This window comes from Sapajus apella, unplaced genomic scaffold (assembly GCF_009761245.1).
Source record: "Sapajus apella isolate SASKATOON/1434 unplaced genomic scaffold, GSC_monkey_1.0 scaffold51, whole genome shotgun sequence".
NCBI classification, from domain to species: Eukaryota; Metazoa; Chordata; class Mammalia; order Primates; family Cebidae; genus Sapajus; species Sapajus apella.
The window spans coordinates 2,564,361-2,589,532 of NW_022436991.1; the positions used below are offsets into that span (position 1 = coordinate 2,564,361).

Consider the following 25,172-nt stretch of genomic DNA (forward strand, 5'->3'; position numbering starts at 1 on the left):
TTTTTTTTTTTTTGTTTAGAGACAGGATCAGGCCGGACATGGTGGATCACACCTGTAATCCCAATACTTTGGGAGGCCGAGGCAGGCAGATCACCTGAGGTCAGGAGGGCGAGACCAGCATGCCAAACATGGCAAAACCTCACCTATACTAAAAATACAAAAATTAGCTGGGTATGATGGCACGTACCTGTAATCCTAGCTACTCCAGAGGCTAAGGCAAGCGAATCTTTGGAACCTGGGAGGCGGAGGTTGCAGTGAGCTGAGATCAGGCCACTGCACTCCAGCTTGGGCAACAGAGCGAGACTCTGTCTCAAAAAAAGGAAAAAAAAGTTAAAACACCCCCATGGACTCTCTCCCCTTAGGCCCTGAATGAGTGACAAGTAATTCTGAAGACCCACTGACACCTCACAGGAGAGATTATCGGGTCTAGTTATGGAAATCAGTGTTCTAAGGCCAAGCCCGAGTCTCCAATCGACCGCCAGTAATGAAAATGTTACTTTGATCACATTAGTCTAATTCCTGCATCTATTTCTTATAGAGAACTTGAGGGGGAAAGAGAAGAACCATGGCTACACATTAAAACAAAGTTACAATTTGCTGACCACTTGTTATATGATAAGAACAGAACATGTAAGCATCTCATGTAACAACCAACCTTGCTCCCTCAATGCCAACTGACATCCCCGGCAGAACTGGCGCTACTCAGGGCTCTCTAATAATCCATAAGCTAGAAAAAGAAAAAGCTCTCTTCCATGGGATGGGGGAGAAGGGGGGAAGAGGGAAAGAGGGAGGGAGAGAGGAAGGTAGGGAGGAATTTTTAAAGGAAAAAGGCATGGTAAAGAGCAGAAGAATGAATGAATGAATGAATCAATCAATCAATGAATTTTTAACAGAAAAAGGCGGTGTAAAGAGCAGAAACTGGCTCTCCAAGTGAGAGCTTGCCAGGGTCCAAAGACCTTTCCTGTTCCAAGTGCTGGACACACTTCCATCAGGCCCGATGCCACTAAACATCTGAACCACCCCACTACTTCCTCCTTTCCAACTCTCCGAGTACCAACAGGTGAGACTCCAGCTTCCCAAGAATATGAGCGAGAGAGAGGACACAGCTTCTGGTCTACCCAACAGCCCTGTGTCTCACTACTGTTGAGTCAAGTATTCTGGTGTCTATCACTGTCTATGTGCTTGGCTAATGGAGTCTGCTCCTAATAAGCCTGTCTTGTCCACACAGCCCTAAGGTTGACGTGATGCACCTGCTCTCCCCAGACCCCTCAGGGAGCTGCCAAGGGGCCTCTGCCAGCAGGAAGCCAACTTGAAAACATTTTGTTTTAAAATTTCAGCAATAAGCCCAAAATGAAAGCATGACTTTTCACAGTGATCTCCTGCTCTCTGTCCGTAAGTGAAACTTCCCTACATTGGAGAGGAGAGAGGGTGTCCAATACCATTAACAACAGAATTGATCAAATGACCAGTAAGAGTTACAATGGAAGTGGAACTGCCAGGCGAGTTCCTCATGGATATGGCAGCCCTTACACCAAGGTTCTAACCCTGAAGGAAGAGCACCAGGACAACCTGCCCTAAGGGGAGAGACACACAAAAGCACAAATAAAGGTCTAAAGCTTTTGGCAAATCTGACATCACCAAGGAAAAACAGCACCTGAGAGGCAAATAAACCAAACTCACTTACGGACCACATTGTGGGGGAGAAACTCTTTCCATTATGTAATGAAGATACCCAAATTCCAGTCCTCATTTTGCTACTTAAATAATTATTTTCTTTGAGGAACTAGATCAGGCTTCCAAACAAACAGAAAAAGAAAAAAAGAAGGGGGGAATCTGAAATTTGTAAAATTAGCGATTATCAATGTCTATTCTAAAAGTTCATTTTAAGTTGTTTTGTTTAAATCCTGGAGGCATTTTCCATAAGAATGTAATAATGCAGGTGGTGACCCCTGAATAGCACTCAGCAATCTATTCAACCCAGAAGGCGTTTGGGGCTTAAATGGCTGTTCACTCTTTTCCCTACTGGCAGCTCACAATGTCATCAACAACTTATTTCCGAAAGACAAAAACATTCTTTATATATCCTCAAACTAAAACGCTTATATTACAGAAAGTGCATCTAAGTTCCTACCCAGAGTTTGAGAAGCTAGGCCCCAACGCTGGGAACCAAGGAAATCATAGATGGAGAAAGAACTACCCCCTCTCCAATCACTCTCTACCCCTGGCTCCTCCAACTCGCAAACACCAGGAGCCGCCACAGCCTGGCCAATGCACACTCAACAGATTTCCACAAACAGAGGCAGTAACTAGCTGGGGCTGAGGATTGAGTTCCAATTTCTTTGGGTAATAGGTGACATCAGTTGAAGTTAGACAATAAACTATTGAAGCCAGTGGGCAATTTTTCAAAGAGCTGTCTTTTAATAAGGCTGTGTGTCTGGCACACAGCTGGTGCTAATATTTAAAGTGAGAGAAGGATTAAATTGCAGGACTTACACAAGCAACAATGAAACACAGGTACATGTCCACACTTGAGGGTTTTCCTAGAAACCTTCCACTGAAGGAGAACTCACAGAGAAGGTGACATGGTCTTGAATTACAAGGTCAGAGAAAGAAGACTAAGAGACTGCTGCTGGGTGAAGGTGCGGTATGTATGTAACCACCTCGGCTCTAATCCATGTCAGAGCTGTTATAACTACATCCTGAAATGGCTCATACCTAGCTGTGGCTCAGGGCACTCAGGATGGGTCTAGGGAAATGGAACTTCAGCTGCCATGAAAAACCATTCTGTACACTGTAGGTTCCATAGGCCCATTTGGGGAGAATCATGCTCAAAATTTTCCTACTTAGAAATGCACTGTGTACCAATGAGGTTTTCAAATCAAAAGCAAGCCCAGTGGTGTTTCTTTTTAACCCAACTTTGTCTTGTATTGAATCCAAGTTCTGTGTAAGTAACATGCAGATTTCACAAAAGGTGGTGGTGCTGTCCACAGGTCACCTGCATTGGAGTCACATACCTAGACGTGCTAATCTAGGGCCTCATCCTAAATCCACTGGATTAACTCCCAGAGGCAGGTTCCTGGAGAGAGGCATATTTAATGGGCTCCCCAGGCAATTCCTCTGCATAGCAAAGTTTAAAAAAACTTTACAATGCAAAGTATCAGAGGTTTGGAGAAAAATGCCCAAGTTCATTTCCTCCACAGATACATGTACCAGCCCCTTAAGCTCTCCTAAGCCTCTAATAACAAACTTTAAAATAATGGAAAAATACCTACTCATCACAAGGTTACCGAGTCAAATCAGAGTGCATTTGAACTTGCTTGGAAAGGGTAAAAGGGCTAGACAAATACTACTCATTCAAAACATGTAATGAATGACTAAAAAGTCAGTTGCTGAGGAAACAGAGATGAGAGGTAAACACTTAGAAGACCAGCATATAAATAATTCTGTATAATGAAATGAATTCAGGGCCTAATAACAGTATCTGTATGAAAAGGGCATGAGCCCACAGAGAAAGAAGATTAATTCTGCACTGATAAACCCCAGAATGACCACAGATACACACCAAATATGAATGAAGCAAGGCATGTTATAAAATAGTATCACCAATAAGCTGATTCCGATCAAATGGGAACCAAAAGAAATACACAAGCTTCAGAAACATTCATGCCTTTATTCTACTACTAAATAAGCCATAGCCAGATTCCAATCCTCTCCTGTCTCCATCACACAGGAAAATAACAACCATTAATTATACGACAGAGACCATACCAGAAACTCTGCATTCATTGTTTTGGAAAACCCTCAGAACACCCTTATGAAACTGTTGTGATGTCCTGGTACATATGAGAAAAGAATTCCAAGCGGTCAGGCAGTCACGTGAACATGAATTCAGTTTGGTTGACTCTGAAAACATGTCGAACAGGTGTGGTAGCTCACACCTGTAATCCCAGCATTTTGGGAGGCCGAGGCAGGTGGATCACCTGAGATCAGTAGTTCGAGATCAGTAGTTCAAGACCAGCCTGGCCAACACGGTGATACCCCATCTCTACTAAAAATACAAAAATTAGCTAGGCGTGGTGGCAGACACCTGTAATCCCAGCTACTTGGGAGGCTGAGCCAGGAGAACTGCTTGAATCTGGGAGGCAGAGGATGCAGTGACCTGAGATTGCATCACTGTACTCCATCCTGAGCAGAAGGGTAAGACTCTGTCTCAAAAAAAAAAAAAAAAAAATCTGTGAATGTGGAATGCCCACCGTTTGTTAAAACAGCCACAATCTATGAGCTTGTCTTTAAGGAAATTTTGTTATGGTCTTTTGGAAAAACACATCAGCCAGAGCTTAAAATCTTTTCTTCAGGCTGCCCTGAGAAATATTTTAGGAGATTTTAGAAGCAGTACATGGCCCTACCTCGTTTGGTGAGATCATCATGATTGTTCTTCTGTCTACTGGAATTTCTGATTAATAGTAACAATAACAATAGCTAAAATTTATCCAGCACTTACACTGTGGTAGGCATTATGCTAAGATGTCCACATGAACTGCCTCATGAGGAAAGCACTGTCAACCAACCTCTTTGTACAGATGAAAAAACTGAGGTGCAGAGAGATTGTAAAACTTAACTAGAGCTAGGATTGGAACGTGATCAGCCTAAGTGCACCGCTCTCATTATCTACCATCTTGGCTTTCTGTTGCTTGCACTCATGGTCTGCTGTGACTTCATCATACCACAAAGTTCACTGCCATGCAACTGTCTCAAGACTCTGGACATAAAATTCCCTAAGTACACAAATATATACAACTGTTGCTAATAGTCTAGCAAATGAGTCTTACAATATTAGTCACACATGTTGCAGGAATATGCATCGGTTTTTTCCACCTGATTCATTTTCTGGAATCCTGAGCAGCACCATTATCCTAATCCATCCACAAATGCACTCATCACATGTTCAAGGTCTACTGTTTGCCAGGTAGGGGTGTTCATAAAAAAGCCCAGCCCCTCCCAACCCGGGCTCAGGTTCCCCCTCACCGTCAGCTGTTTGACCTTCTCTTTTCAGCATCTGGACAGCTCCTACATACTTCTTCAGCTGTACTTTGAGCACCTCGTTTTCCCTGCAGGTACAAAAAACGTTAAAAGATATAAATTTAAAAAGTGACAACATGGACCCATGGCAAGGGGAGGGGGTGGGTGGTAAATTTGTGTAAAAAAAAAAAAAAACAACAAAATTTGCATGTTATAAATGTTAATATATTCTCATGGTTTAGAGATCATCACAGGAGAAGGCTGTTACCAAGGGCACGTTTGCAGAATGCCTTTAAGAACTGTTCTTTCACAAGACAGAAAAGCACCAATTGGTTTCAGTGTCCACAAATTCAGAACATGTACACAGGCTGTGCTTAGAGTATTTGAAGCTACCTATCTATCAGATGTTTATTCAGTGTCAGGAACTCTAGTCTTCTCTCCATTTACAAAAGCATGTACTGAGTACTATGCATTCACCCTAGGGAATGCTCTTAATCTTTTCATCAACTGTGACATATAGTAAACAGTTATTATCTGCCAGGCATCATGTCAAGTGTTTGTATGGTATCTCCTTGAATCCTTCCAAGGCACTAACACAACCTTCATTTTACAAATAAGGAAATTGAGGCATAAGGAGAAACAGTTTGACCAAGTCCACATCCACCCCCATGTAAGATTACACTAAGGAACACAGAACCCAGGTTATGACAGGACCCCACCTACTGAATTCACTTCCTGGGTACACTGGCTGACAACAGAATGTGAGGATCAATGGGGAAAAAACTGCCATTTGTTGAGGATTTAGGCTTTACATATGTCTCTCTGAATCAAGCATGCATCCATCCATTCACTTGTCCATTCATTCGTCATTCAGTGGAAAGATGCTTCATTGAGTAGAAAAATGCACAATGGCCTGCAGTATTCTCCTCATTTTACAAGACAGGAGTTGGATGAGTAAGGTTTCTGACCAAGGACGCCAGTAAAACATACTAGCAAGATCTGAACCCAGGTCTCCCTGCCCCCAGGTGAGGACTTTGTGCCATCTTCTTTAAGATTCAGACTTGGTTTCCAACCAGCTCTACGAGAGGGAAATACCTCTTCCACATTTTCTCTTTCTGCCCCCACCCCCTACACCTCAGGTCTTTAGCCTAAGTGCCTTTCAATGTGCTATATTTTTTCTTTCCTTGCACTGAAAAGTGCTGGAGACTGGGCTTCTTCTGTGATTATAAAAATAAAAATGCTCATTGCAAAATACCCAATCAGAACACATTTAAGAAGAAATGCAAACACATGCAAACACCCCAATGCCTTGAAATAAACCCCATTAACATTTTTATATCCATCCTATTATTTCTCTAGGTGCACACACACATTCTAAATAATTTTATGGGGGATTAAACATTCTTCACATCAATTTGCTTTGTGTATTCACACAATGTTTGAGGATTTTTTTCCCTTGTTTACTGTTCCCTTCAACATTTCCCCACAGTAACCAATGGTAAAAACCTAGTATATACCTTTCAGGCATTCCTCCATGCTCTAACAATCACTATCAATCCAATATATTCAGAGCTTCTAGGACAGGATAGTATCAATTTTTCTGAGACTGGGTCGTCTCATGTAATAATGCACCACAGTAAGCCTCTCAGTCTATTTACGAATGGAAATACCACACACTGGTACAGATACACCAAACACTGACTTAGTTGAAAAACTTGAGACTGCTCATCCCTGGGGCTGAGTGTCTGTTTTCAATGCATCTGACTACATCTCAGCCCACGACGACAGCATTTTCTTTGTATTTTGCTTCTCTGTGCTGTATTTTGGCAGATAAAAACATCGGAATCAAACTCAGACACTACCATAGACCTGCCAACCCTATCTTCGAAGCTCTGGAGAAAGTAAGCCACAAGGGAGTCCCTTAGTTATCCCCTCATCCTAGACAAAGCCTGTCATGGATGCCTCCACAGGTGTTTGCACTTCTTCCATCTGTGACATGAATAGCAAATGTTTGAAACTAAATAACAAGCCCTCAAAACGTTTACGAGAGAAAATCTTCCCTGATGGGGATTGTACAGCATGTTTTTTTGTTTGTCTGTTTGTTTCTGAGACAGAGTCTCACTCTGTCGCCCAGGCTAGAGTACAGTGAGGTGATCTTGACTCACTGCAACCTCAGCCTCCCAGGTTCAAGCAATTCTCCTGCCTCAGCAACCCAAGTAACTGAGATTACAGGCGCACACCAACACGTCTGTCTAATTTTTGTATTTTTAATAGAGACAGAGTTTCACCATGTTGGCCAGGCTGGTCTCGAACTCCTGACCTCAAATGATCCACCCACCCCAGCCTTCCCAAGTGCTGGCATTACAGGCTTGAGCCATTAGACTATAGAGCATGTTTTCTAGGATTCCTTTAGCCATCATCCTGCAGCTCAGCCTACTCCCAGTCTCCACATGTGAATTCAAGTCACATATCTTAAAACCAGGGAAAGAAAGCAATTTATACCCATTTCTAAACCATAGTTCATTGAAGAACATTTTCCGAGAGGCCCCATGGCCAACACAAGCCATGTCGATGTTTGGCGGCGAGGACTCCTCTCACTTGCTTACAGTAGTCGGGCTGATCCTCAGCTTCCCTGTTCAACTTCAACTCTGTGACCAGCACTAAAATGCTTCAAATAGCTGCTTTTCTACTATTTTGAAGGAATCTTTTAATAGTGTGTTAAGATTCCATCTAAAAATCACACCTGGCTGGGTGCAGTAGCTCACATCTGTAATCCCAGCACTTTGGGAGGCTGAGGCAAGCAAATCACTTGAGGTCAGGAGTTGAAGATCAGCCTGGCCAACATGGTGAAACCCTGTCTCTACTGAAAATATAAAAATTAGCAGGGCGTCGTGTTGCGCAACTGTAATCCCAGCTACTTGGGAGGCTACGGCAGAAGAATCGCCTTGAACACAGGAGGCAGAGGCTGCAGTGAGCTGAGATCATACCACAGCACTCCAGCCTGGGCAACAGGAAGAGGCCCCATCTAAAAAGAAAAAAAAAAACCTAACACAACGAAACCAAGGTTTCTAAAACAAATCAGACATCCATCAAAATGATGACAAACCAGCCACTGGATGGACAACTTCGGGAGCCACAAATTCACCCCAGCCAACTTTGTACCAGCAAAACTGTTTGACTTTGTGAGAAATTAACACTCTCAGGTCTCTGGACCACTGAAATCCCTCTGAATGAAACTCAAACATCTGGCTGGCATGCTGACCACTTCAAGAGGAAACTGGCTCTGCCTCTGACCCCCACAATGTACTACGTCTTGTTGGGTTTGGGGGGGCTTTAAGACAGGGTCTTGCTCTGTTTCCCAGGCTGGAGTACAGTGGCACAATTATGGCCTACTGCAGCCTCAGCCTCCTGGGTCCAGCCTCCTGAGTAATTGGGACTACCAGGGTATGTTACCATGCCCAACTAATTCTTTCATATTTTTTGTAGAGACAGGATCTCCCTGCATTGCCAAGGCTCACCTCGAACTCTTGGCCTCAAGCGATCCACCTGTCTTAGCCTCCCAAGATGCTGCGATTACAGGCATTGGGCCTCATTTTTTCATTTTTATTTTGAAACAACCGTAGGTTTAAAGGAAGTAACAGAGATCACACCAAGAGGTCATGCATACCCTTGGCCTACTTTCCCCCAGAGGTTTATCTTATGTAACTACAGGGCAATATCACAACCAGGAAATGAACCAGGGCACAGCGTGTGTAATTCTATGCACGCCACTATTCTGTAACTTTTGCTGCTGAGATTCCTTTGCCATAGAGCATCTCTTAGGATGGAACACAGATTTGAAGACCCACAGCAGTCAGACAAGATTTGCCAATGAGTAAAACAAACCAGGCCTGAGATACAGGGAGAGGAAGCAGGAACACAGCAAACCAGAGAGCTTTTCCCTCACCCTAGCTTTTTTTTTTTTTTTTTTTTTTAAACTTGGCATGTTACCATCCCAAGAAAATGATTCCCAGAATTTAAATGACTAATTTGCAACCGACAGGACTTGAATTTGTAGACAGAAATCACAAAGAACTTACTGCTCTTATCACTACATAGGTCTCCATTATGATCAAATAAAAATGCCTTTTCATGTGACACCTCATGAGATCATGAAATTGATCAGATAATTAAATGCATTTGACCTATGAAAGTCCTCGGAAACCTTCTGAGCATGTATGAAAGAGACATAGAAATAATGGCTGAGCCCCCCCCCAACAGGGACTTCAACCCCAGCACAACTATATCCCCCGAAGCCTGTCAGCCTCAACAAGACAGAAGCAAGGTGAGCAAGGAAGACCACAGGTCTGCACAATCTCTTGGGTGGTTAAGACTCCTGTGCAGATGTGAACAGGATCCTCCGGACCAGCTAGTTTTGCTAACAGATGCTAAGAACTTTCCCCGAGTTATGGAGCTCAATCCTTTGCTTCCAACCCCCTCAGGCATCTCATAAATGTAAGCAGTGGTCACAGGTGAGCTTTAGAAAATATGAATGAACAGCCTCAAAAACTGTTTACTGACCTAGCAACTCCACTTCTAGCAAACGTATTCAGAAAAGAAAGATGTTGTGAATATAAAAGACACTGGTTACAAATTATTTGTCTTTAATGTAGGAGTGGGTGGAAAAGTTACAGTGCATCCTCCTCTAATAGGATGCTATGGGACTGTCAAAGTTATGATAAATATGTATCTTTAGCCCCAGGGATGAACATTTATAATAGACTGATATAACATTAACTGAATGCACCAGAGTACAAAGTATATTTACTATAACCCCTTACATCTATTTAGAGGTATATGTTTGCACTGGAAACATACAGACCATAATGTTAACAGTACTCATTTCTATATGATAAAATAGGAATTTTTTATTTAATTTTCCAACAAAGCACTTTTTAAAATGTATTAAGGGTAAGGTTAGAAATACCCACCCCCAGGCCAGGGGCAGTGACTCATGCCTGTAATCCCAGCATTTTGGAAGGCTCAGGTGGGGATTACCTGAGGTCAGCAGTTCAAGACCAGCCTGGCCATCATGGTCAAACCCTGTCACTACTAAAAATACAAAAATGAGCTGGGCACGGTGGTGCACGCCTATAATCCCAGCTGCTCGGGAGGCTGAGGCACAAGAACTGCTTCAACTCAGGAGGTGGAGGTTGCAGTGAGCCAAATGTGTCTGACTATAGGAAAAGGAAATACCCACCCCCAAATCCTTTTTTTAAAGAAATACCCACCCCCAAATCCTTTTTTTAAAGAAATACCCACCCCCAAATCCTACAGTCACATCACACACAATGATGAAAGGCTGAATATTTTCCCAGAAGACTGAGAACAAGTCAAGCAATTCTTCCTTCACTACTCCTATTCAGCACGATAGATTCTAGATGAGGAAATAAGGCCCTTCCCACCCACAAAAAAAACCCCTACAGATTAGCAAGGAAGAACTAAAACTTTCCCTATTCACAGATGACATGACTGTCTGCACAGGAAATCCCAAAAATTAACAAAAATGGTCACAGAATAACCGAGGTTTTCAATGTCATAGAACGCAGGGTCAAATGTGAATATTAACTGTATTTCTAAACATTACCAATGAACAATTAGAAGAGAAATTACTTTTAAAAAGAATCATTTATAATAGCTCCAAAAAAATGAAACAAATTCAAATAAATCTAACAAAATGTAACCAAGATCTACATGCTGAAAACTATAAAATGCTAACCAAAGAAATCAAAAAAGAGCTAAACACCTGGAAATACCAGGTTCATGGCTTAGAAGACTCAAAACAATTAAGGTATCAATTATCCCCAAATTGATCTATAAATTTAATGCCATCCCAATCTAAATCCCAACAGGATTTTTTATAGACTAACCAACTGCGACATTCATATGGAAAGACAAAGAAATGAAAATAGCCAAAATCATTTTTGGAAAAGCAGCACAGAGCAGGAAGACTCATACTGCCCACTTTTAAGACTTCCTGTAAAGCTACAGCCCTCAAGCCAATGTCATACAGGCAAAATGACAGACACACACCAAGAAAGAAAAAGGAATCAGGGAAATAAACCCCCCACACACACAGCAAGTGATGTGACAAAGGTAGGAAGGCACTTGTGGAGAAAGGACAGTCTTTTCCACACATGATTTTGGAACAACAAGACATTCATACACTCAAGAAAAATAAACTTCAACCGATACCTCACACCTCATACAACTACTAATTAAAATTGGACCACAAACAAATGTAAAATAATTTAAAACTATAAAAAGTTTAGAAGAAAATGTCAGAGAAAATTATACCTAACCTGAGTTAGGCAAGGAAGAGTTCTGAGAAATAATACTAAAACCATCTTCCATAATAGAAAAAAAGTTTAACTGGATATGCTTTGTGAAAGCCTTGGGTTTTTTTGTTTTGTTTTGTTTGTTTATTTGTTTGTTTTTTGTGGTGGGGGTAGATGCAGTTTCACTCTTGTTGCCCAGGCTGGAGTGCAGTGGCGTGATTTCAGCTCACTGCAACCTCCACCTACTGGGTTCAAGTGATTGTTCTGCCTGAGCCTCCCAAGTAGCTGGGGTTATAGGCACCCGCCACCAGACCCAGCTAATTTTTGTATTTTTAGTAGAGATGGGGTTTTGACATGTTGCTTAGGTCTATCTCAAACTCCTATAATGGAATTATATACTTCTGTAATGGAATTTAAGTAATGGAATATCCACTCATCAACAAAAAGGAATGCACTATTGATATAGGCAACAACTTGGATGAAACTCCAAAAACATCATGCTAAATGTTTTGGGCATAGTGGCCCATGCCTGTAATCCCAGCACTTACAGACACTGAAGCAGGAGGATCACCTGAGCCTATGAGGTTGAGACCAGCCTGGGCAATATAGCAAGACAACATCACTATTTAAAAAAAATTTTAATTAGCCAGGCACAGTGGTGTTCACTTGTAATCCCAGCAACTGGGGAGGCTGAGGTGGAAGAATTACTTGAGCCCAGGAGTTTGAGACTGCAATGAGCAGTGATCACACCACTGTACTCCAGCCTGGGTGAAAGTGAGACCTTATCTCAAAAAATAAATGAAATATATTTAAAAATTAGCCAGACATGGTGTCACGTGCCTATAGTCCCAGTTTCTCAGGAAGCTGAGGCAGGAGGATCACATGAACACAGGAGCTGCAGGCTGCAGTGAGCTGTGATGACTACTGCATCGTAGCCTGGGCAACAGAACAAGACTGCAATTCATAAGCAAAAAAAAAAAAAAAAAAATCTATTAAAAAGGTATTAATCAGGGGAATGCAGACACGCTACGTGGAAAAGGAGTCAGAGGTGGCAACAGAAGAAGCTGGAAGACAGGAGGCTATTATAGTTATCCAGGCAAAAAACGATGGTGGCCAGAACTGAAAGGACTGAAGTGGCAGCCGTGGAGATGGAGAGAAGTACTCAAATGTTCGCCTGTCCAATTCTGGAAAGCCTTGCCAACTCCCTCACACTCCCAGCCCCAAACATGCCTGCTGGCTACCCTGCAGATTTCTTTAAAAGCATGGGAATGAAAGCAAATCATTGAGTAGGTGACAAGTACCTCTCAAATAGCTTCCAGTGACTGCAATAATTAATGTTTGTAAGTCAAAGCAATTATGCCTGCCCCAATGTCAGAGTAAATAACCAGCAACCTCAGACAGCACTACTCAAAGAAAATTACTCACAACAAAACTAACGAACCTGTTAAGAACATTTGGTAATTCACAAGCATCAAAACACCACATTAAGATATACCTATGGGAATTATGCTTTCCCTAGATGCATAAAAGCACAGCTCAAGGGGACCTCACATCTACTGCCTAGCAGGTACTTAGCAGGCATAAACCATAACCACAGCCAACTACAAGAAGAAAGTGGCCCAGTGGCCAGGCTAACCAAGACCATGAGTACTGCCCCAAAATAGGCACCAATAAAAGGCAGGAAGGGAGGCACAAATCGCCTGGTTTTGTGGTGTTTGCAGCCAGGCCTAAGTCTTCAAAGCTCAAGTTCATTGCAAAATAAAAGCCAACTCCAACCCCTCCACCTTTTCTAAGGCATCATAACCGCTTCAGCCTACTGCTACACTGAGCCTAACACACAGTCTTGCACTGCTCTTTACAGAACACTTTTGCCCACACACTCTCAAGTAACTGTCACCATAACAATGATGCTAGTAGCTACCACTTGGTCCAGCGTGGGGGAGGAGAGAAGGGGAGAGGGGTAAGCAAAGCTTTTTAGATGCCTGCAGACTGAGATACCTACAGAGGAGCTAAGTAATGTTCCTGGCAAGTAACAAGCTGACGAGTGGCAGAGCTGGGACTCAGACCAGACAGTGCGACTTCAGAGTGAAACCAGACCAGTCCTCTACACCAGGGGTCCCCAACCACTGTGGCTGTCAGGAATCGGGCCTACAGCAGGAGGTGAGCAAGCACTGAGCAAGCATTGCCACCTGAGCTCTGCCTCCCGTCAGATCAGCAGCAGCCATAGATTCTGACGGGAGCACCAACCCTACTGTGAACTGCTCATGCAAGATCTAAACTGGATACTCCGTATGAAAATCTAATGCCTGATGATCTGAGGTGCAACTGTTTTATCCCAAAACCATTCCAACACCCCATCCCCATGGAAAAATTGTCTTCCGTGAAACCAGTCCCTGGTGGCAAAAAGCTTGGGGCCCAGTGCTCTACACCATCTTTGTGAAACAATCAATATAAGGGCTAAAGGAATAAACCCATCCACCCAGCGCCTCTAGTATTGAGAGCAACGGGGCAAGAGGGAAAGCAAAGGATGACTTCCAGAGCACCTTCCCCACAACGTCACCTTGGAAAGGCTGCTCCCGGGTTCTACCCAGGCTGCTGCGCCGTTACCCAATACACCACACTCTCTAGGCTAGACCCGTCCCCCTCCCCTCCTCTTGCAGCTGTCCGGGCTCCCAGAGTAGCTGAAACATCCACTGAACACAGGCCCCCCACCTCCACTCTGGGATTTGGGCAATCACAGCTCTTCCCTGTTGCCTATACCAGCCAAGCTCTTTCTGCCACCTGCATTTTTGGTAAGGTTGATCTGATTCTCTGTCTGCAACTCTCCCATATGCCCCAGGCCCCTGGTGAACAGCTATAAATTTTTTAAGTGTCTCCTCAAAAGCCCTCTTCTCTTTGAAGTCCTTCCTGCCAAACCTGCCTCCACCACATGGAGTTTGTGACATCTCCCTTTTCTACCCCCAGCACATTATAGACAAGCTTTTCTCTTAACAAGTCTCACACTTTAATAGCTGTGGTTTGTGCTCGTCTTCCGCTATGTAGAGTATGAGATCCGTGAAGACAGTGGCCATGTGTTGAGAAACATTCTCTGCCCCCATGACTCCCTTATGGAGGATACTTTTAGTTTGTAATTAGTGATAGGTGGGTAACAGCTGCCTACTTGATGTATTTTTAAGCTATGAGTAAATATGGAACACCTGTGTATTAATGCGAATCATCTGTCTAAGAGCAAATAAATAAGTGGATAAAAGTCTGCTCGGGGCCTTCAGTCTTGGAGAGCTGTCAGCCCCACAGGCTCTCAGGCTGTTGGTTCCCAGGATAGACCCACTCTGTTGTGCTATCTGGGTGTCTGCCTCTCAAATACCTTCATCCTGCCTGGGTGGAGGTCTTCTGACTGAGTTGGATCCATGTCTTATTTATCTCTGTACCAGGAAATATTGCCTTCGTCCAGAAGGAAATGGAGGCTCAGTATAGTGACTGGCCAAGGTCAATCAGGAGTGGAAGTGGAACTGACATTTGGGTAACTCCAAAGCCTATACCCTCCAGCACTAGGCCAAGGTCCTTCCAGATGTAGTCAGAGGATGGAGGATCTCTATAATGAAGACAGCAGAGGAGCCTCTCCAGAGAGCAAATCTCCCCATAACCCTGCCTTTCCATTCCCAAGCAATTCAGACCAAAGCTATTAGAAATGAACTTACAAGGGGATGGATCAATAACTAAATAAATTACAGAAAACTGGAGCCAGGTTTCTTGTCACTGGAAAGAGAATAATGAATATGTAAAGTAAGAAAGTGAGAAGTCAAAGGTGGTGTTAGAAAGGGATTGAAGGTATCAGTGTGAACACACAGGGCCATTTCAAAAGGATACGGAAGCCAGCTAATAAGAGTTCCCACTGACAAATGAGATGGATGGAATGGATTCAGCTTATAATCCATTACTATCACTGTTTTGATGCTTAGATGCTCCGAGACTATCCAAGCATCAAAACAGTGGTAGTAATGGATTATAAGCTGAATAAAATACAAACTGATGAATCCAATATTAAATAATGGAAAATTTAATGCATAATAGGATATTTACAGCTCAAAAACCTCCCTACAGAATACATATCAATTGTAAAGGGGAAACTCCACAGGGAGGGAGCATAACAGACATCATTTTAATCAGAAGATCAAAGTTAACATCAGACATGAAACAAATTGAAGCCATGCACCACCTGCTAGGATGCACTAGAAATACGCTGTAACATTCCTACCAAAGTTGCATAAACTGAATCTAATCAAAAGGAAACAGCAAGCAAACCAAAGGCAGGAACATTCTGACAATAAACTGGCCTATGATCTTCAAAAACGTCAAGGTCATGAAAGTCAAGTAAAGAGACAATTGTTCTAGTCCCACGAAACATAAAAATTATACACAATGTGTCATTCTGGACTCTACCATTCTCCAAGAAAAGACGTTACTGGGACTACTGGTTAAAGTTGAGCATAATGTGAAGATTAGATAGCAGAAATGTGTCGATGTTAATTTTCTAACTCTGATTGTTATATTGTTGTTACAATGGAGAATGTTTTGCTTGTAGGAAACACATGAACAGATTCAAGGGTGAAAAACTTCAAAGTAAAAAGCAGATTCCCACGCCCCTCTCTGTAATCATGCTCTCCGGGTGGAGCCTGGAATCTGTATTTTAGCAAGCCTCCCAGACACTTCTGGGCCACTCTGGCACCTGGGAGCCACTCCCTGCCCTGTGACCCCCTGCCATATCATAATGATAACAATTACTGCTCATAGCCCTGTTCAGACAACAGTGGTTTTCGCCCACATGGAAGAAGTCTAGGTAACTTTTCCTTTCCTTCCAGTTTTCTCTAATAAGACAGGGCAAGGGCTGCCAGGGGGCTCAAATTCCAGGATGTCTGCCTTCCTCTTTGGCTGTTCTCTGGGTTGAGCTGTGTGGCATCTCATCTCTGCCAGCTGGAGAGGGTGGAGGACAGAGCTGTAAAAAGCTTGATTGATTTTTAGGGCTCTCTACCCCTTACCATCGTTGCACTATTTTATAAACCCCATCTCATTAGCCACCTGGTAAATCCCATTCAGAATGGCACACTGGCCCCTGTGCTGCATATCCAGAGCCAGGGAAATAGCCCAAACAACTCATCACTCAAGAAGGTAATTAATTACAGATGACATACACTCAAAATATCCTGAGTGCAATGGGAAAATTACAGGGTTCCAAACTTAACAGCCCGAATCATACTTGTTAGTCTGTCAGCCCTTTGTGCCGTTAAAAAGTGTTTGCAGCTGGGCAAGGTGGCTCACACCTGTAGTTGCACCACTTTGGGAGGCCCAGGCAGGCGGATCACCTGAGGTCAGGAGTTTGAGACCTGCCTGACCAACCTGTAAAAACTGTCTCTACTAAAAATACAAAATTAGTCGGGTATGGTGGCACATGCCTGTAATCCCAGCTACTCGGGGGGCTGAGGCAGGGGAATCGCTTGAACCCAGGAGGCAGAGGTTGCAGTCAGCCGAGATCTTGCCACTGCACAGCCCTGGCGACAGGAGCATAATTTCCTCTCAAAAAAAAAGAAAAAAACTGTTTGCTTTGAGGTCAGACAGCCCTGATGGGAATGCTGGCTCTGCCCCTGTGTGAGCTTGGACAAGTTGCTTAACTTCTCTAAGCCCCAGTTTAGCATTCATAAAATGGGATGATGAAAGTACCTACCTTCGGAAACTATAGAGAGAACTAAGTATGTGTGTATATAAATACACGTAAAGTGTCTGGCATATGGTAAGTATTAAATAAATGTTAGCAGTTATTAATATGCTGTCATTAGCATCATCGTTATTAATAAATGCAAACCAGGGCTCCAATATCATTATATTCCAAATCAAGGTCATCTATTTTCTCCTAGGGAATGAGGACTAGGGAAACACTTAGAATAACATTCAAATCATCGCCTGGACATATTTCCAGATTAGACATCAAATTACTGGGTCCCCTTCCCCCATCCCCAACCCCGCTGATCCCCTAGCTAACTCCTATGGCATGGAGGATTCACCTTCACCCCTTCAGAAAATACTTATCCAATTTCCCTCAGCTGCTTCAGGTCGTTTGAGGGATGCAGCATTTCCCAAAACAATGGGAATGTGAGGGAGCCTCTCACAGACTGAACTAGACTTCCATGTAAGCCAGTTTGGGATACCCAAGGTACCTCCAATATGCCAACTCACCTTTTAAAGGAGTAAATGAAAGCGGTACCACTGCATGGAGAGGTAAGTAAACACAAGTCTAGCAACCCAAATAAACACCTTCAAAAAAGGGGGTGGGGGGAGAAAGAAAGGGCAAGAGAAACTGCTGTGAAATAGAAAATTGTTTCCCCGACATGCCCCAAGAAGAATAAGGAGCAGCAGATGGAGAGAATGCAACTGGGAGCCTAACCCGGGTTTTTTTGTTTGTTTGTTTTAAAGACAGAGTCTCTGTCACCTGGGCTGGAGTGCAGTGGCAAGCCCTCGGCTCACTGCAACCTCTGCCTCCTGGGTTCAAGCTATTCTCCTGCCTCAGCCTCCCAAGTAGCTGGGATTACAGGCGTACACATCCAGCTAATTCCGTAGTTTTAGTAGAGATGGGGTTTCGTCACGTTTGCCAGGCTGAACCTCCTGGCCTCATGCGATCTACCCACTTTGGCCTCCCAAAGTGCTGGGATTACAGGCGTAAGCCACTATGCTGAGCTCTATCCCAGATCTTTGAGTGTCCCAGGCATAGAAGGACAGGGGAGGTAACAGAAGAATGAAGCATGCCAGGGGGGCACACACAGAGGCATCTTGTGAGTGGTGGGGCCCATGGCAGAGTACAGAACATGTGCCCATCGTCCAGAACTCAATACCAGGCAGACAGAAATATGGCCTTGTGTGGCCAGATCTTCAAACTCTTCAAGAGCAGCTGAAAGTCCAGATTCCTCTGGGACACATCAGGCCTTTAACCAGTGATTCACTGTTTTTCAAACAGCTCACGTGCCAAACACAACACAGCTGCGAGCCACAGTATGCCCTGGCCACTGAGTGCTACATCTCTCTTGACTGTGACCTCTTGGCACTGAGTGTTGCCATCTGTGAGACCAGAAGTCTACTTGCTATAGTGTCTCTTCATTAGGCCAAATGGAGATGGATTAAAACCTTTGAAATCCTGTCAGAAACACATAACCTGAATCTAATCATGAGAAACAGCTGACAAACCCAAATTAAGGGACATTCTACCAAGCAACTGGCCAGAAGCGGGAAGGAAGAAGAAAAAAAAAAAAAGTTAAGGTCATGAAAGTCAAAGAAGCTGTGGAGATATTCCAGATTCAAGAGACAGGCCCCTTCAGGGCAATGCCTGATCCTGGACTGCATCCTAGATCATGCAGAGAGATTAAACATGAAAGGTTTAATTGGCCCCATTGGTGAAATATGAATACAGACTAAATATCACATCATAATGCTGCATCAGTGTTACATCACACTGTAGTCAGGTAAGAAAGTACCCTTGCTCTGAGAAAATCACGTACTTAACTACTTAGGGGTAAATGGGCATGATGCTTGCAACTAATTCTTAAATGGATCAGGAAAAGTTGGTATGGGTACACAGAGATACAGATACAGATAAATCTATCTCCAATATAACAAAATATTAACAACTAGTGACTCTGCAGGAAGGGCACATGGTAGTTCTTTTTTTATCCCTGCCATTTCCGAGCAAATCTAGATTACTTCAAAACAAAGACTTAAAAAAAGAAATCTCTTTAGAAATGAAAAACTCCAGCCAGGCACAGTGCCTCATGCCTGTGATCCCAGCACTTTGGGAGGCTGAGGCCGGCAGACCATGAATTCAGGAGACTGGGGCCAACATGGTGAAACCCCATGTCTACTAAATATACAAAAATTAGCTGGGTATAGTGGCAAGTGCCTATAATCCCAGCTACTTGGGAGGCTGAGGGAAGAGAATCGTTTGAACCTGGGTTATGGAGGTTGCAGTGAGCCGAGATCATGCCTTTTCACTCCAGCCTGGGCAACAGAGCAAGACTCCATCTCAAAAAAAAAGAAAGAAATGAAAAGCTCCCAACAACAAATATATACATATATATATGAATTTATAATAATGGCCCACACAAAAAATTTGTTTGGTCAATATCAACACAGCATATTAAATATTAAACAGTATGTGGGAATAACGAGGCCCACCAACTATGATTACTTTGAAAAATACTGGGGTTTTGAGGGGTGCAGTTCACCTGTCTCCTCTGTGACAATTCCAGCAGAGCCACTGACAGAACCTACGAAACACTTTGGGTGGCATCTGGGAACAAGGAGTACAATCGCTATTATTTTGCAACCTGCATCTGAGCAAAGTGGGCCCTCGAATGTGTCCCTTTCCTACAATGCAGAGGCATGGCATCTGAGGATTGCAACTGCTGTGTAGCTGTTGTTGCTGATAATGGCCAGAGGGTAACACATCCTGCATTTGAATACCAAAATAAAAACTCGATTTGGCTATTGCACAAGTCACAATAGTCTCATCAAATCTAGGCCTCTTGAGACTACAGGCAGAAACATGGACTGCGAATGCAGCAAGGGTAGCAAGATAACAAAATATGACGGCAGCCTTGCAGCGGGTGGGGGTGAGAGGGGGAGGCGGGGGAGAAGTGGGGGGAGAGAGGGGGAGACAGAGGGAGACAGAGAGAGAGGGAGAGAGGGAGAGAGGGAGAGAGGGAGAGAGGGAGAGAGGGAGAGAGGGAGAGAGATGACTGAAAGAGGGAGATCATCAGCACGCACCCAACAGAAGAACCACACCCCAGAGTGGCCGGCTAGAACACATGCTTGTGGGACAAGCAGGAGGAAGAGCTAGAAAAGAGAGGGAAGAGAGAGAAAGGAGGTGGTTTTATAATTAGGTGCAAACTTGGCCTTCCGGGCCAAGTACTCTCCAGTTCCCCCCAAAGATCCCTCCCCACTCCCTAGTCTCTCACACGTGGCTGATTCATTCACTTCCGTTATCTACCCGGCCCCTGTACGAATTCCAGCTTGAGACCCCTACTGCATATGAACTCTGGGACTCCTACAAATTCCATAGGCAGCCGTGGACTGGGAATCTCAGAACTAAAGCAAGGACATGGTATAAAAATTAGGTGACCACAGAATTCTAAGTCCAAGTTCATACAAACAGCCTTTCCTGTGGCAGCTTATGGTTCCGCAACCATGGCAAAACTGCCATTAACCCTCCTGAAACACGCACCTGGCCCTTGACACAAACCAGTCCCAAAGGATCCAGCCAAATAAACCACATTTCTGAAGCAACACAATGATTTTCCCCTTGACAGCTAATGCCTGCAAGAGTTGGTACAGCAAAAGGAAAACAAGACTCCCTCAAGCTGTCACTGCTGCTAGTCTATGCCTGAGTAAAACATGTTTCTGCTGTGTTCCATTCCAACCCATTCCTTGGAGATGAACTGTGGAAGAACTACAGAAGGCATTTCTAGGAAGTGTCTATTCTCTGGCCTCCAGGCTCCCAGTACAAAACTCAGGAGAGCCAAGACAGTGTACCTGGAAGCCTCTTAAGGTGGCTTTTTACAGGTCAGTGCCCAAGCGTGAAAGGATTCTGTGGATTCCAGGAAGCACACGAGGCTTAGGGAGTTGCAAGACCACGAGGGAAGTGGATGCCATTTGTTTACAAGGTAAACTGGAACTCTTGGGAATAAGGTTACCAGCAGGAGGCTCTAGGAGATCTGAATCTTTATTGCTTTTCTTTGTAACAAGGCTGTTCTTCAGCCATGACCTCCTGAAAATCAACAACTCTGGGCTCCCCAGTTTCTACAACCCAACATTCAGCATGGTATGTGGCACGCAATTCAGCCTCGAGGACCATCTGATGACATCCAAAATGAAGCTAGCATACAGACCTCGTTTGGATCCTGACTCAGGAGGAAATGGCTATAAGAGATATTTTAGGAACAATTAAGGAATTGTGAATATGAACCATATGTTAGATACTGTGGAATTACTGTCCACTTTCTCTAGCATAATATTGTTACAGGAAAGGGGTCCCGATCCAGGCCCCAAGAGAGGGTTCTTGGCTCTCACACAAGGAAGAATTCAGGGTGAGTCTGTAAAGTGAAACCAAGTTCATTAAGAAAGTAGAGGAGGCCGGGCGCAGTGGCTCACACCCATAATCCCAGCACTTTGGGAGGCTGAGGCGGACGGACTACGAAGTCAAGAGACTGAGACCATCCCTGGCCAACATGTGAAATCCCATCTCTACTAAAAATACAAAAATTAGCTGACTGTGGTGGCGCGTGCCTGTAGTCCAGCTACTTGGAGGGTGAGGCAAGAGAATCGCTTGAACCCGGGAGGTAGAGGTTGCAGTGAGCTGAGATCTCACCACTGCACTCCAGCCTGGCAACAGAGCAAGACTCTGTCTCAAAACAAAACAAAAAAAAAAAAGAAAGAAAGAAAAGAAAGTAGAGGAATAAACGAATAGCTACTCCATAGAGCAGCCCTGAGGGCTGCTGGTTGCCCAATGTCATGGCTATTTCTTGATGACTTGCTAAACAAAGGGTGCGTACCCTTTTAGACCATACGGGGTAACTTCCTGATGCTGCCATGGCATTTGTAAACTGTCATGGCACTGGTGGACTGTTGTGTAGCAGTGAGGATGACCAGAGGTCACTCTCCTTGCCATCTTGGTTTTGGTGGGATTTGGCTGGCTTCTTTACTGCAAGCTGTTTTATCAGCAAGGTCTTTATGACCTGTATCTTATGCAGATGTCCTATCTCATTCTGTGACTTAGAATGCCTTAACCAAAAAAAAAAGAAAAAAAGAAACAAAGAAAGAAAAAAGAAAAACAATTGCTCAGGATTCAGTGTACAAATGTTAAAAGAAAAAAAAAAAATAGAATGCCTTAACCATCTAGGAATGCAGCCCGGTAGGTTTCAGCCTCATTTTCCCTAGCCCCTACTCAAAATGGAGTTTCTCTGGTTCAAATGCCTCTGACAATACTATGAGGTAATGTAGGAGAATGTCCTTGTTCTCAGGAGAGAAGCGCAGAAGGATTTAGGGAAAAAGAATCATAATGTCTGAAACAACTTTCCTATCGTTTAGAAAAAGTTTATTTACATAAAAACATATCTATACATAGTATGTATCTCTGTATGTTTCTGTTTATTCATTTGTTTATTTAGAAAAACAGTGAAAAATGTGCAAAAAAAGGTAAATCTAGGTAGAGTGTAGGTATATTCAAGTTTACAGTACTAGCACTTTTCAGAAGATTTGAAATTTTTCCAAATAAAAAGGAGATTTTTAAAAGATACAAAGTATTTGGCTGGGTGCCATGGCCCATGCCTGTCAACTCAGCACTTTGGAGGCCAAGGCGGGAGGACTGCTTGACCCCAGGAATTCAAGACCAGCCTGATCAACGTACAGAGATTCCACCTTTAAGAAAAACTAAGGCCGGGCATGGTGGCTAACACCTGTAATCCCAGCACTTTGGGAGGCTGAGGCGTTCGGGTCACTAGGTCAAGAGATCAAGACCATCCTGGCCTACACAGTGAAACCCCATCCCTACTAAAAATACAAAAATTAGCTGGGTGTGGTGGTGCACGCCTGTAGTTCCAGCTACTCAGGAGGTTGAGGCAAGAGAACTGCTTGAACCCAGGAGGCAGAGACTGCAGTGAGCTGAGACTGTGCCAATGTGCTCAGCCTGGTGACAGAATGAGACTCCATCTCAAAAGAAGAAAAACTAAAAAATTAGCCTCGTGTGGTGGTGCATGCCCACACTCCCAGCTACTCAGGAGTGTGAGTCAGGAGGATTGCTTGAGCCCAGGAGACTGAGGCTGCAGTGAGCTATGATCTACTGCACTCCAACCTGGGTGACAAAGCGAGACCCTGTCTCTACCCTCAACAATAAAAAAAGAGAGAAATTTTTGAAGGATAAATAAATAAATCCATATGCAAGGCTCATGACATCTTTTTTTTTTTTTTTTTAGATGGTCTCACTCTGTCACCCAGGCTGGAATGCAGTGGTACAAATCTCAGCTCACTGCAACCTCTCCCTCCCAGGTTCAAGCGAGTCTCCTGCCTTGGCCTTCAGAGTAGCTGGGACTACAGGTGCCCACCACCACACCTGGATAATTTTTTTGTATTTTTAGTAAAGATGGGGTTTCACCATGTTGGTAAGGCTAATCTCAAACTCCTGACCTCAAGTCAACTGCCCCCTCTGCCTCCCAAAGTGCTCTGATTACAGGTGTGAGCCACTGCATCTGGCCTCACGATGACATTTCTATGTCTCATTGAGGGTAAACAGATGAAACTCAGGCTGGAGGTTAACTGGTTGGGGTTGTAGGAGCTCCTGCCGCCTCAGTAGTACCCTGAGTGCTGAAGGAATCATTATCTCAGCACTCCCATGAACCGACTGGCTGGCAAGATCTGCTCTGGATGAGCAAGCATTAGCAGCCATCAGAGTAATTACTTTTGTGAAGCAAAATGAGCTCTAATCCAGTGTAATCAATTGGCCTGCTACCAGCTGCTTGTTTGCCTTTAATTTCACCCTCCCTGGCAGCTTCCTTCCTTTGTCCTTTGTCCAGTGGGATTATTATTAAAGGGGGATTTATTAGTATTATTTTAAATGCCTGTTTAGAAACGGATTCTGGAAAGACGACAGTGACAGCAGCATTATTTTTTAATCTTTCAAAATCCTCCATTAAAAAAAAAAAATAGGCTGGGCACAGTGGCTCACACCTGTAATCCCAACACTTTGGGAGGCCGAGACAGGCAGATTACCCAAGGTCAGGCATTTGAGACCACTCTGGTCAACACGGTGAAGCCTCTCTACTGAAAATACATAAACATTACCCAGTGGCACATGCCTATAGTCCCAGTTCCTTGGGAGGCTGAGGCAGGAGAATTGCTTGAACCCTGGAGGCGGAGTCTGCAGTGAGCCGAGATTACGCCACTGTATTCCAGCCTGGGCAATAGAGTGAGACTGTCTCAAAAAAAATAAAATAAAATAGTTAGCAAAAGCTCACGGACAGCATTTATAACAAAGCTAGGTGACAAGGTACCCCCAAAATATAAGCAGGAGAAGATAAAGTTACAGCCACAAGTCCTACGTGAAATCTGTGTAGAACATAGAGGGAAGCCACAGATCTGATGAAAAGCCCCAAGAAGGACGCCCCAAATCACCAACAGACCCTCCAAATCATTGACAGGCCCCCCAAATCACCAACATACCCCCCAAATCACTGGAAGCCCCCCAGATCACCAACAGGTGATCCCTGGAAGGAAAGTATGAAAGGAAAAGAAATCCTGGGGCCCGCAAATCACTAAGCTAAAAGGAACAGTCAAGCAGGGAACTGCTTAGGGCCAACCGACCTCCCATTCTATTCAAAGTCTCGCCTCCGCTCAGATGAGACGAATGCCCATCTGATTGCCTCCTCTGGAAAGGCTAATCAAAAACTCTAAAGAATGCAACCATTTGCCCCTTATCTACCTAGGACCTAGAAGCCCTGCTTTGAGGTGTCCTGCCTTCCAGACAGAACCCAAGTTCATCTTACAGATGGTGATAGGTGTCTCCTGTCTCCTTAGCATGTATAAAACCAAAGTGTGCTTTGACCACCTTGGGCACATGTCATCAGGACCTCCTAAGGCTGTGTCATGGGTGAGTGTCCTCAACCTTGGCAAAATAAACTTTCAAAATTAACTCAGACCTGTCTCAGATTTTCGGGGTTCACAAAATCATGTTGGCCCAGATTGAGAAGTGCAGTAAAACCAGGAGATCGTTCCTCTCCCCTAGCAGATAAGCACAAGGAGATCCAC

The 25,172-nt window shown here is 43.9% G+C and overlaps 1 protein-coding gene across 8 annotated transcripts in view; it reads right to left on the reverse strand.

Moving 5' to 3' along the window:
- The window catches only part of SNX29 (sorting nexin 29), a 588,630-nt gene that overhangs the window by 366,126 nt on the left and 197,332 nt on the right, over positions 1-25,172 (reverse strand). For 6 of the 8 annotated variants that reach the window (XM_032243340.1, XM_032243341.1, XM_032243344.1 and 3 more), the window contains one exon: positions 5,026-5,108. The exons of the other annotated variants lie outside the window; for them this stretch is intronic. In XM_032243340.1, the coding sequence (XP_032099231.1) occupies positions 5,026-5,108 (83 nt within the window). The remainder of the gene's footprint in view (positions 1-5,025; positions 5,109-25,172) is intronic. 8 annotated transcript variants of the gene reach the window in all.